The sequence below is a fragment of the Aphelocoma coerulescens genome, chromosome 11 (assembly GCF_041296385.1).
Source record: "Aphelocoma coerulescens isolate FSJ_1873_10779 chromosome 11, UR_Acoe_1.0, whole genome shotgun sequence".
Classification (NCBI taxonomy): Eukaryota; Metazoa; Chordata; class Aves; order Passeriformes; family Corvidae; genus Aphelocoma; species Aphelocoma coerulescens.
This window is the reverse complement of record NC_091025.1, coordinates 19,976,776-19,989,949: the sequence shown is the minus strand read 5'-3', so window position 1 is coordinate 19,989,949 and position 13,174 is coordinate 19,976,776. Positions and strand designations below refer to the sequence as shown.

The 13,174-nt window shown below is 42.0% G+C and overlaps 2 protein-coding genes across 3 annotated transcripts in view; one reads left to right on the top strand and one right to left on the bottom strand.

Annotated features, from left to right (window-relative positions):
* Window positions 1-51: 51 nt before the first annotated feature.
* SS18L2 (SS18 like 2) lies at window positions 52-1,568 on the top strand. The gene is made up of 3 exons (XM_069026483.1): window positions 52-165; window positions 309-385; window positions 1,018-1,568. The coding sequence occupies exons 1-3, from the start codon at window positions 97-99 to the stop codon at window positions 1,103-1,105; spliced, it is 234 nt and encodes a 77-aa protein (XP_068882584.1). The 5' UTR covers window positions 52-96; the 3' UTR covers window positions 1,106-1,568.
* Window positions 1,569-2,322: 754 nt separating this feature from the next.
* Window positions 2,323-13,174, bottom strand: part of GARRE1 (granule associated Rac and RHOG effector 1) — a 58,431-nt gene continuing 47,579 nt past the window's right edge. For both annotated transcript variants that reach the window (XM_069026480.1, XM_069026481.1), the window contains exons 10-14: window positions 11,938-12,929; window positions 8,463-8,628; window positions 7,474-7,608; window positions 5,271-5,349; window positions 2,323-4,852 (exon numbers count right to left, since the gene is read on the bottom strand). In XM_069026480.1, the coding sequence (XP_068882581.1) occupies window positions 4,535-4,852; window positions 5,271-5,349; window positions 7,474-7,608; window positions 8,463-8,628; window positions 11,938-12,929 (1,690 nt within the window). In that variant the 3' untranslated portion in view covers window positions 2,323-4,534. The remainder of the gene's footprint in view (window positions 4,853-5,270; window positions 5,350-7,473; window positions 7,609-8,462; window positions 8,629-11,937; window positions 12,930-13,174) is intronic.

The window sequence follows — 13,174 nt, the reverse complement described above, 5'->3', positions numbered from 1 at the left end:
TCCCGGGCTGGGGGCGCCGCGCGGGCCCTGCTGCGCCCCAGCGCGCGTGCGCGGCCGCGGGGCGGGGCCGCTGGGCCCCCTCAGCCGGCAGCCGCCATGTCCGTGGCGTTCGTGCCGGAGCGGCTGCGCGGGAAGGCGGAGGTGAACCAGGAGACGCTGCAGCGGGTGAGCGAAACTGGGCTGGGACGGAGCCGGGACTGAGCCGGACCGTGACGCGGGCCCTTCCGGCCCGCTTGGGGCAGAGCCGGCCCTGCCGGCCGGGGCGGGACGGAGGCCGGGGCGGGCGGTGACAGCGCTCTGTGCCGCAGCTGCTGGAAGAGAACGACCAGCTGATCCGGTGCATCGTGGAGTACCAGAGCAAGGGCCGCGCCACCGACTGCGTGCAGTAAGAAACCGGCGCGGGCGGACAGGGCGGAGCGCTGGGGGCTCGGGTGTCAGTAACGGGAGTAAAACGCGAGTCGAACTCCCAGACCTTTCCCACCGCTAAGAAGAAAATACGTCTGGGCTTACAAAGGGATTTCCCCAAAATAATTTTCAGAGACTCATAAAGCACGGAGTGACCCTTCCGCCTTGTTCAGGGTGTTTGCTCAGCGTTCTTGTGACGCCCGCTCTGCCCTCCCTGCCCGTGTGTGCCACACCGAGTGGTGTCAGAACCGGGCAGCCAGACGGCGGCTCTGCAGCTCCGGAACCTGCGGGGGACCCGCTGCAGCTGCTCACACCAGCCCGGCAGGCAGCTCTGTCTTCTCCTACTCTGCTGCCGTTCTGCAGCCTTGACGATTGCGAGCTGCATGTCCTACTTCCCATCGAAGTTGGGTAGTAGCACATGCTCGGCTGCCGAGTGCAGTTCAGTGCACTGTACTGGGATTCAGAACACGCTAAGTTTCCCCTGATTCATTATTCTAGTTTGGTATTTTTTTTCCCTAACTGCAAATACTGATCAGTTTACACAAGTCCAAGTATGGGTAGTTGTCTAGAAAAGAACGTGTCTCCCAGATCCTGTGTTTCCTCTTCTCATAGGTACCAGCATATCCTGCACAGAAACCTCATTTATTTAGCTACAATTGCTGATGCCACTCCACCCAGCACGCAGAAGCCTGCAGAGTGACTGCAATACCTGGACGTGAGCAGTACTGCTTTCAGAGGATGTAGAAATAGTTTAGAGTCCCACTTTGAGAGGCAAGATGTGGGTTTGAAAAAAGCATGTAAAAAGCGATCTGTACTCCTGTGTTTAAAATGTGAATGTAGTTTTCAATGTAGTATTAGGCAGCTTTTCCCCTGTTAGTGTAACTAACACAGCTTAAGAATGATAATTATCACATTCCTTTTTCCCTCTGCAAAGCTCAGTTCAGTGCTGTCCTGACAACCAGGCTATTCCCAGAAGTACACTATGGGAAGCAGAGCCTGTTTGATGAGTAAGGTTCTATAATAACAAGGCAAACATTACCCTAGGTGCCTCCTACCTCCAACATGACAAAGTCAGGCATGTGTTCCATATATAAAAGCAGTAGACTCTTTTGTATCCTGTATGAGAAGAATTGTGCTAAATAAACTAAAGATGTTCTTTGCAAGGTGTAGTATATTCTGAATTAATGTAATACATGAACAAAGGAGCTGCTCAGTGATTTAGTGAAACAGAAGCGTTAACTTTCCTGGGATTGCCAGGGGGGATTGCCACACCACTCAGCAATTACGCACAAGGGAGAAACCAAGCCATTATTTTAGGAAGCTTTTGCCCAAGTTTATCAAGGCTTTTCCTCTGTGCTTGAAATGCTCTGTAAACAAGTCAATTCTTGCATAATCAGAACAGGTTCATGTGCTGCCTGGGTAGTGCCAGCACTGCTGGCCAGCTGCATGCTTGTGTGCTCCTATCCCGGAAGGAAGAAAGCAGCTTTGCAGACCTTGCATACAGCATTCCAGTTAAACCATTAACACACACTAATCTAATAGCCTTGATCACAGCAGGGAGTGGGATAGAGTTTACTTTTTGCTTACTCCCATCAAAGTTATTTACCCTCTGATTCCTAAAAATTCAAGTAATGTGATTTTGACAATGTTCATCTGTGCTACTGGTTCAAAGACCCTGCTGAAGCATTGTCTGTACCATGTTCTTCTGTGCTATCACTTGAGAAAGCAGCTTTAAAGATTGGACTGTGCATAAAGTTTGTTTTTATATGATAGAGTCAGTAAGTAGGCAGTTGACAATTTTCAAACTGTTAAATAATCCCATGTTAATGAAATAAGATCTTTGTTTACAAACCAAAGTTACAGTTTAAGGTGCTGCTCATTTTCAGCAAGGTGCATATTTTAAACAGGTATGACCTATCAAATGTATATCTTTAATAAAGCAAATAGTTTACTTTTACAGAAGCTTTAAAATACAAACTGTACAGTTCCAGTTCAGAAGCGTTAGCTATTCACAAGAAGCACTGCAATAAGGGTAAGTTAACTAAGCACCAAACCCTTGCACTTGGCAGTGTAAGTGAAGTTTAAGGGCAAGACTCATTTGCCAAGTGCAACAATTCTTAAAATTACCAGTGTTCAGAACAATCGGAAGCAAAGGACAGAGTAGCACCCACCGTGGTCAAAATGCAGACAAACTTTCTTTGTTTTCACAATTCACTTATGTAGGTCCAGAAACTTGCCAGCATTTGTAATTATGAATAAACTGCAAAAACTATAGCAATCATTTTGGCACTTGTTAGGAAAAAAGTTCAAAATTAAGTATTTTCATTAACTTCCATTTTGGTCTTAGTATGAATAACCAAGTAAGTACAACCAAATTTGGGATTTAATATTAGATCTAAACAACAAGATTTAGGAAACTCAAAACCATTCATCAAGTTAATAACCACTAACATTTTCAGTGGAGGGTTTTCAAAATTATAGTAGTACAGACCATTAACAATTTACAGACAGAAGCCACACTGATTGTGCAAAGCACATTACTGTAAAAAGTCTATGTACAGCAAACAAATCTTTGTAAACATGGTAAGTATGAAGTTTCAGAAAACATGGTGACAATATCATAAATACAGGCAACATTGGCATCCTCAAACAGCACAAAAGGTAACAATCTGGGCCTGCAAATAGAGCCCGTCACCATACAAACAAAAAAGGTGGATGGGTTTTAAATACCCAAATGTTTAATAGTTTTAGTGTTGTGTATACTTTTTATTTATATATATATATAATGTATTTATTTTTGGTATCTTTAGATATAGATGTACTTAGTTTGTAAAACCAAAACAAAAAAAATGTGCTTTATCTTCATTGAAAAATTATGTAGTTAGAACTAATAACCCATTTTACTAGTAGTTAACATATTAGAATGATATGACTTAAGAAAAATACAAAAATAAGATTAATACTGTCAAAACTCTTATACCAGAAAATATTGTGGTTTTTAGACTCTTTCAAAGATGAAATATGAAAATTTAAATAAGCTCTAACTATATAAAGAATCTTCTGTAATCTCAATTCATATACAGTGGGATAGGTATACATATATTTACCATTGTTCTTCAATTTGTAAGCACCAGTCACTCTCCCCGATCCACTTTGGTTGGAAGATTATTCCTAATTCCACAGGTTCACTTAATGGCACATATTGACTGCAAATAATTACTTTATCCTTTTAAAAAAAATAATGTTCTTTTAACTAACTGCTACCCCACATTTCAGTTTTAGTATCTTCTGAGCCAGCTCACAATTTTTAATCAACTGTAGCATCTGAAATAAGACTTTAAATAAATGCAAGTAGTCTCTCAGGCTTTGCTTTCACACACTGCAGGAGCACCGTGTGGATAATGCCTTTGGCCAAAGGCAGCCATAGGACACTGTTTGTGGGAGAACCAGGGCCCCACTGTCCACACAGGTGCCATCTGTGTCAAGCAGCTCAGGTAACGTTGGCGACACAAGGCTGAGTGGTTCTGCTGATCTTCGCCTAGAGTAAGGAAACTGCCACAAAACTCGGTTTTGCAGCTGGTTCTGCAGCAGTTCTCAAATGAACTCGCTTGTGTGGCACAGGAAAAGCTGCTGTTGCCCTCCATTTTAAAAAAGCTGCCCACAGGCTGTAATGGAGAATACAAAGGCTCTACAGCTTGTCCTTTATAAATTTAAACACAAACAGCGTTGAGCAAAGTGACCACTATATATTTGCTTCAACATATTCAGTGTGTTTCAGTAAGATGTTTTAACTATAAATCTATATGAAAAATAGCTATAAAATACAGTGTTTCTTGTATGGTAGTCCTTCAGCAGTTCTTTTTAGAAAAAAAAATGTCTTGAAAGTAAAGGCAATTACGCATTTTTAAAAGCATTTCTACATCACAGTTTTGGGCTGTTTCATGTACACCAAACATATTGGCCATATTTGCTCAGCACTGTAAATCAGAATTCGAGAGTTTGTCTATCTCACCCAAACCCCCTCAATCCCACATCAAGAAAGAAACAGGATATAGCCAACACACCACTGTGAATGAAAGTAATTAATTTTCATTTGGCCCTGTGCTGCATTTTCCAGTATGAAAAGCAGTTAGTACTGGTGCAGGTAAGATGGTCTGCGTTCATGCTTTACTGGGAAAGATTTAAAGCCCTTGTTCATCTGTTTGTGCTGGGAAGCCTGTTGGGATTGCTGCTGCTGCTGCGCGTAGGCGAAGCTGGAGGAGATGCCGGCTGCTGGGCCGCAGTCGCTGGCCCACATGGGCGACTGGAGCATCTGCATGGTGTCGCTCCACTGGCTCACGGGGCTGCTCATGGGGTACAGGGACGTGCTCTGGCTGGGCAGCGTGCTCGGCACAGAGGATGTGTGCTGCCACGGGGCCTTGGGAGGCCAGGTTTTGGTCTTGTTATCCTGAGAAAATGATATCACTTGGGGTTGATTTGGGTTTTTTGAGACAATACTTAACATGTCTGTCACCTTATCACCTCCTTAAGATATTTTCACAAGATTAGTTTATATTTGAAAGCAGAACTGATGCATACATATAGCACTCTCTATCTTAAAATATCTGCCTGTTAAAAAACATTTACTTCAGCATGCCACACAGTGGCCCCACTAAAAGGGAGAAAGATAAGTGACTTCCAATTTTAGTATTTAAGCTTGGTGGCTTTGACAAAAGCATCTCATGCTACTTGAGTGCAGATGGTTTAGGTTCTCACTGAAGTAAGCAATCTGGAGATACAGATGCTTTTCTGGTTGTCTGCCTCGTGCAGGCCCACCCCCAAATGCCAGGAGGAGAAAGGACTAAGCAAAGCCACGCTGAGCTCACCTGACTGCGGTCATCTGCTGCAGAGAGAAGAGGAGGCGATGGCAGCGTGCTGGGTTCCTGTTCACCACTGCTGTGTTTTCTGCCCAGAAAGAGAGAGACATTTACTTTTTGGTTTTAAATGAGTCACCCTCATTAATCTGCCACTGGCACAGAGCATTCCGTGGTTTCAGTCTGTCAACCTGGCAGCCTACAGTACTGTTTTTCAGTGCATGTGTTTTCAGAAACATCTGGTTTCGTGTACTTTTTGTTCAGTACAGGTAAAAGCAACAATACAGAAATTGTCAGGGACTTGACAGTGCAGTAGTTCTTGGAGATACACTTAAACATTTTTGGGGAGGTGAAAGGAAGCTGGGATAGACTTTTGCCCACTTGGAAGAAATCTGCCAGAAATTGTGGTTTTTCTTCTGTTACCTGCTCTTGTGGCTGGGTTTCTTTTGTTTTTTTGGGTTTTTTAAGTATCTTTTCTGAAATAACAGACAACACAAAAGAACAGTTGAGCAAGTGAAGCATCTGCTGAAGCACAGTGATTTTACTGAGGAAAGATGTTCTACCTTCACTTTAAATTTGTGGCCTGGTGCCTAGTTATCAAATAGAAGTCCTTGGCCACACATATGTTCTGGAAGATTTTTTTTTTCTTGGGTTTTTTGGTCTTTTTTTTTCTTTTTTAGGAGAAGTGCTTAAGGGCATGGGTTTGGACTAAAGCACAGCCTTTCATTTCATCCTTTTTGTAAAAAAACCCCAATTAGCATGCTCCAGTCAGGCTTCCACGGGTAAGCAGCCCTTTGCAGGTCAGCTTTAGCACACTCAACTCCCTTCTACCTCCTCTTAGTGCCCAGCTTTAGCTCCGGTGTCAGCCCTCACCTCTAGAACACTGTTCTTCCTACAAGTACCAGGAGACAGTAGTACTGTTACTTCACCTGACATTTTTGGTCAATGAAGCACCCTCTTTGGAAACCTTCTGCTCTTCAGAGCACTACATAAACCACAGGTTTTTCTTCTTGCTCCATGATCAATTTCTAGCGATCTACTGGCTTGGCACAGTAAGTCACCCTTTATTTATTGCTGTGTTTTCCTTCCCTGCTGTTTTTTTTAATAAATAAAAATAATTACTACTTTTTCTGTGACTGTTTATGAGATGGCTCTTTCCCATTAATTTCAATTTAACATTCATTGAAGCTCAATTTTTGTTCCCTCCCTATTAAGTGTAAAGATTCAGAAAGTAGCTACTCTTTCGGTTGATTCCTTTCTGACAATGCTTACAAAAATAGCTATCCAGGTAGAATCTGTGAGAAACTGGCACTGACTTATTTCCCATTCACCATAAAGCAGACAGACAATCTTGTATCTATGTATTGACTCCAAATTGTTCTGTGATTGTAAACAAAGCCAGAATATTTGGCCACTTACTTCATTTTTAGAAAAGACTGAAAAATAGTTTGAGAGAACAATCCCAGACTGGATTTGGGTTGGTATTCATGCTTCATCTTGTGCCTTTTGTTACTATTGTTCTAACTACCATCTGCAGTGGAATCACTGAGGTTCCAGCCCTTTAGAAAAGCAGAATTGCTCTAATTCACACTCCTGATAGAAGTGGATTGTTCGTAGTTGAAAACCCTGGCTTGGTTTTTCCGCTACCAAAATTATTTACCAAGGCAATTTGGCATCCTCTTCCTACTGTGAGAAATAAAGGACTAAGCAGGTGTGTATTTGCAACTCCCAGAATAGCAGCAGCAGCCACCGAGGTGAGACAAGTCCACACAAGGTTAGCAGCAGCTTCTCCCCAGTGCCACGGAGCTGCAGCTGAGGCCAGGAAGGCACTCGTTGGCATCCAAATGCACCACGTCAGGCACGGCCCAGCTGCAGCCAGGCACTCTCTGCCAGACCAGTTCAGTGAGGGTCCCGTAATGCCCCAGGAAGTGGCATCCAAAGGAGACTCTCATGGAAGAGGGAAAGCATCAGACCTTTTCTAACATACCCTCAGTGAACAGCTGGCTGTTTGCACATGTGCTTGTACAAGGAGAAAGCTGCTAATACAACTGACTTTGGGAATCCACTGGTCCACATCACCAGTGTAGTACACAAACTCATGTTTGTGTAGATTTGTCTCATTGGCAGGAATTTCTTTTGTCTGGCTACTCAAATGAAATGATATATAAACAAAAGGAATCTTATAAAGTTGTTTATTTCTGTTCATTTTCCTTACCTCCTCTGCTTTACAGCAGCAACAAGGTCTGGCCCTGAGAACATGGAGAACAAACTGTCTCCGTTAGCTGAGGAGGTCTCATCACTTGAGCTGGCAGAGTCTCCTTGAGTACCAGACCAGCTGTTTGTCACATCACTGCAAGACAGAAAGTTGTATTAGTCCTCGTATTTACAGTGCCTGGTCCAGACTGTGTGCCACAGTTGTGCTGAATCTTTGTCACAGGTGATACCTCGGAGCACGAATTTCAGTACTTGGTAAAATGTGCCAGTAATACAAACACTTTCACTTATCTACCTCTGAGTGGTCACATTAACTGCTCTGTCTGTTACAGCCTATTTATATGTATTTTACTAAAATAATTATATTAATAAGAAGCACCTCTCCTGTAAAAGAAGGAGAAATAAGTGATGCTTGGGTTTGGAATCACTAAGTACTCGACTTTTTCACTGCAAAACTGAGCTAGAACACATACCCATCCTACTGGTTTTATGCTAGAGTCACAGCTGTTACATTTTATTACAGATGGACAAAGATTCTTGAAACACTTCTGCTGCAGTACGTAGTTATGATTTGGAAGAGATTAAGAACTACAAATGTACCTGCTGTGAGGTACCTGCCTTTCAGTAGCAAGATTAAGTGGCTAAAATCTGCAAAACTGAATTCAGTCAGGCACCACAACTTTGACAGCATCACTTTTCATCAAAACTAGGTCTTAAAAGTTGTTTTCAAAATACTCAAAGAAAACCACCCTGAATGCATTTATGCTATAAATTCCTTATTTCCTCTGCTGGAGTCCCGGAATCCATTCCACTCTAAAGATGACATCAAGCATGTCAGTGCCTCGGGATCAGCAAAGCTCATATTGCTCATTCTTGACACTGAAGTGCAGCAGCAACTGGAAAAAACACCCAGTATTCCCACATTCTGCCACATTGTGGGTGCAAAATAAACTCATACAATAAAAACATACAGCCTGTCCAGTCTCTTACCCCTCTGTGAAATACTCAGGAAAGGGCCAGGTTTTATGAGGATCATCAGGAAGAGGCCAGTTGCCACGCGTGGTGCTTGGACGACGGACATGCTGTGCTTGCCTCTTCTGTTGCATAGCCTGGTTCACCCCAGCAACATAGCGAGCAAACTCTGGATCAGAGCCAACTGAATGAAAGAAACCAACAAGTCCATTGCTGACACTCAGCTGTTTCTGCTGCACTTTCAATCCTTTAGGTTTGACCATACCCCACAACAAAGTAATTCCCTCCCTGATGATAAATGGCAACCAGTAGTGGATAGGTCTTCACAGAGCAGTGAAGGACACTGAACAGGAAATGTTTTACAAAAATTAGATACACAGCATCTGTGGTGGATAATAATTATCACATGGAAGTACACCTGCCCCTTGCATTCCATCAGGGAAATTGTGTTTGTACTATGATCATGTCTACGCTGAAAGGTCCAACATCCATCAGCAGACACTGATGAAACTGACCCTGTCTGTACATTTATCCATGCTCAGTGAAAAAGAGCAGAACAATTACTGTAGCTGATACCAGAGTGCAACATGATTTCCACCTATGTTGCGATCCTGCTTACTTGGGAAATGAGAATCTCAGCTCATATTAGAACACAGACTGCCAAAACTGCCTCCTTCCTACAAGGATGAGACCATCTTGAAAACTTTCTGATCCTGACCTACAAAATATTTCAGAATAATAATTGTATTTTACAGAAAAAAGTAGTAATTTAAAAATTCTTCCATTCTCAATGTGCTTTATGTGTCCCAGGCATCCAATAAGGAAAAAGCACGGTTTTGAGCAGACACAGCAAAAGCCTTAATGCAAGTGCTTCAAATGCTCCATTGATCAGAGCAAGCAGTTGCTGTATTCAGAAGACTGCTGATATGAGTCACCGTAACTGAGCTTCCACAGCTTCTCTTGCTTTTGCCTTTATTTTTTTCTTCCCTGGGAAAAAACTTGGCAATCTGGCTGGATTTATGGAAAATGTCTAGACTACATGCACAGTAATTGCAGTGGGAACTAATGAGCCACTGGCTTGCCAGTCTCAGTTTGAGATTAAGAGTGAAGACTGAAGAACATCCAACAATCATGCACAGCTCACAAAGCAGAAATCTCTTTCATCTGACAGCTCCCTACATTCAATACTGCATTTAGAAGATAGGTTTCCTTGTTCTCATTTGACACATCCAGAAAAGAGCTCCACAGTGTTTTGCTGGATGCAAATTAAAAAGACAGTGAAGAAGATAACTTTGTTTCTCTGCATCCTTTATCAAGCAAGGGCTGAGAGCCATCTAGGAACAAAACATCCCCACTAGTGCTTGTTCTCCCTCTGAAATATCTTTGTGTCTGTTTAAGATGAGGCTGGAAGCCAGACAGTTCCTCAGATCTAAGAATATAGTCTATATGGACTCTGAAGGACATCCAGGCATTTTTTACCCGTGGACAGCATTAAGTGCTAAAGTGCTGGTATATTCAAAATAGAAACTTGTGTTAATTCTTACCTCACTGAAAACATCATGTGAACAGTTTTTTATCAGATAGTTTTTTTACTCCAAAAGATTGGAGTTACCAACATTCCTTCTGCTATCTCTTATTGCAATATTCCTTCAAGTTCTTAGTGATGATAAAAATACTACAAAATACATTTCTGAGACTAGTTAAGCCTTCAACATGAAAAACCATGGATTTTATAAACTGTTAATCAGCAGTTTTGCATCTGAAGAAAGACATCATTTTCAGACTCTAAAAGTATTTATCAAAAAAGTAATGTAGTTTGTTTCAAATTACAAATGTACAGTCCTAGGGTACAGCCTGAAAATGAAAAACCATTTTCTGTTTTACAGCTTTTTGTACTACACTAAAGCTTAAAATGAAAATTTCTACACCACAGCTCAACCTGGTAAGTTCTATGAAGAAATGTTCTTTCCAGTGGAAAAGTATTCAGTTGGAAGGATTTTTGTTTGGTTTTAGTTTTTTTAAACTCCAGATCTGTGAAAAATACTGTTTACTTATCACTACAACTGCAGAAGTGTGTATCTTAATCCACTGAGCACCATTTATGAACTTGAGTAAGTCACCTTTTCCAAGTACCACTTTCTATGTCCTTGACATTAATTAAATGGAAAAAAACAAGTAGTTTTATGTAGAGCAAAAGGAAAATACCACAGAAATAGAATGGATTCAAAATGCTGGAAATGCCAGTCCTTTGCATACCTGCTTTCTTTTCCCTAGCACACGTGGATTTAGTGCTTGCTGAAAATAATTTTGTCCTTCCTTAGAGGCTGTGATAATCCTTCAGTCTACACTCTGTTTAAGAAAGATGATGCTAATTCAGACTTACAGTTGTTAAGCAACAACATAACTGTGGTGCTGTTTTTGCTGTAGAAACTCCACTAATTTATCAACTAAGTTGACAAAATAACTATCATAATTATGAGTCAGAGGAGCTGGTTTGAGACGCCTCCACATTCCAAACACAGATGAGTGCAAATGAGCACGGGAAACTGAGCCCTACTTTGATAAAAGGTTTCCCTGTTCTCCTGCTCCTCCCGCCTGGCAGTTGCCATAAATGCACACTACAACATTCTGACAGCTGTGTTCAAGGCCAACAGAAGTTACATTTACAAGGTAGCAGCTGTGTAAGTTGTTCTTAACACTACCATCAGAATCACAGAATATTCTGAGTTGGAAAAGGCCCACAAAGATCATCAAGTCCAGCTTCCAAGCCAATGGCCCACATAGGGATCAATCCTCTTAGATTCCACAGTCGGTTTCTTGATCTGTAGCTATTTGCTTATGACTCTAGAATTTTATCTCATTTCATCTTTGAGAATGAATAATTAATCTATATCTACAATTTACTAGTGGTCCAAACACATGTGGCAAACCTCATGGCACTTGCTCTTTAGTCTCTAATCCTTTGACATCCAAGCTTTTCATTGCAGAACCATCTGCAGAACAGGAACCAGTATGAGTCCCATGGAACTGGGGAGCAATGGAGGGAGAATGTGGGGATATGGGAAAGATGCAACCTGGCTTATCTTCAGGTCACAAGACTGGTAAAAAGCAGGAAGAATAATTTTGAGGAGAGGGAAAACACCTGCACTCAAGGTTTTGATTTTAAACCATTTTACAAACTAAGAACATGAGGAACATCATCTGTAAGTATCATTTCAGTACTCTGCTGTGCTCCACATAGGAAAGGTCAGAACTACTACAACTGGCACAAGAAACATGTGAGTTAGTTCCCATGCTTGCTTATTAATGAGAGTTTTAAGATCACCTTCTGTTAAAAAAGCAAATAGGCACACACACAAATCCCTGCTCGCATTGGCCAGCACCCTTACATCTGGTGGGCAGCACGAGGAAATGACAGTTATTGCCAGCAATTTTTCACAGTATTCACACAAAGGACCCTTACAAAAAGCATAATAAAGGAAAAGACACACACCTGCAGGGTCAAAGGGCAGGATTTCTCCCAACATCCCAAACACTCCATCAGTTTGGTCACGATTTGGCCATGTGTTGTTTCTAGGTCCTTGTGGTTTCTGTCCTAACATCTCTGACATCATATTGTCCATATAGCTGCTCACAAGACCCAAGCTGTACAAATCAGAGCTTAAATCTGAAAAACCAGGATTGTTCCACTGATTTATATGAGACAACCCAGCTCCAACAGCCGGGGCTTGCTGCTGTGAAGAATTACTGAGCCATTTGGCAGGTACACGTTGCTGTGGTCCAATAGGTTGAAGCAAGGGTTGGTAATACTGCATTTGCTGCTGCTGCTGCTGCTTTTGGGACTGCTGCTGGGACAAGCCTTGCTGAGGAGGATGCAGTGGGGTGTGAGACACAGACTGCGGCTGCTGTTGAACTGCTCCTGACTTTTGCTCTGTTGCTGTAGAGGATGCAACAGAGTTCCTTCTTTTCACCATCGGAGAAGTCTGCTGGGATTTGCCCATGTTAAAACCAGACAAGAAATCTATAACATCCTGCATTTCTTGGTCAGTTGGTAAATTCATACCTTTGTCATCCTTGCCATCATCTGGTTTGAAGAAGCTGTCCCGTCTTTCCACTAGAAACCCATTGACGAGCTGGTTATTTGTGCTCTGAACTGACTGCAGGGGATCTGCGGTCCGAGGGAAGTTACCAATGTTCAGAATGTTCTGCAACCGTGCGTCCATGTTAGCAGGCATTTTAGCTTTCTCCTCTGAGCTGGAACTTATGAAGACATTTTTTGAAGGTGTATTGGGGATTGAATAACTTCCTGTGTTACTTGTACTGGTGCAGGAAGTTTTTTTTGTAAACCGTGAAGTCAGTTTTGAGAATGTCTTTTGCAGACCCCCTGAAGATTTGCTTCCATTCCCCGATGGCATGTCAACTTGGCTCCCAAAGTCTGAGATTTCACGCTGTAACTGGATCTGAATACAAGGCAAAGCTTGCTCCCTGCATCAACAAAAAACATGTATATCAAACCACCTAATACATAACTGATTGGGAACTTTGGGGGAAAATGTGTATTTCAATAATAGCTCAAGAAAGAAACAACGGCAAAGACTGCCAAGTCCACCAGCTACTTCTTAAGGTAACAAAGTAAATTATTCCTCGTATTTGCAATACTTTCCATTCCTTTTTATTGTGCTAGATTTTAATTGTGCTTCAAGACCTAAATGGAGACCAATTTAATATAA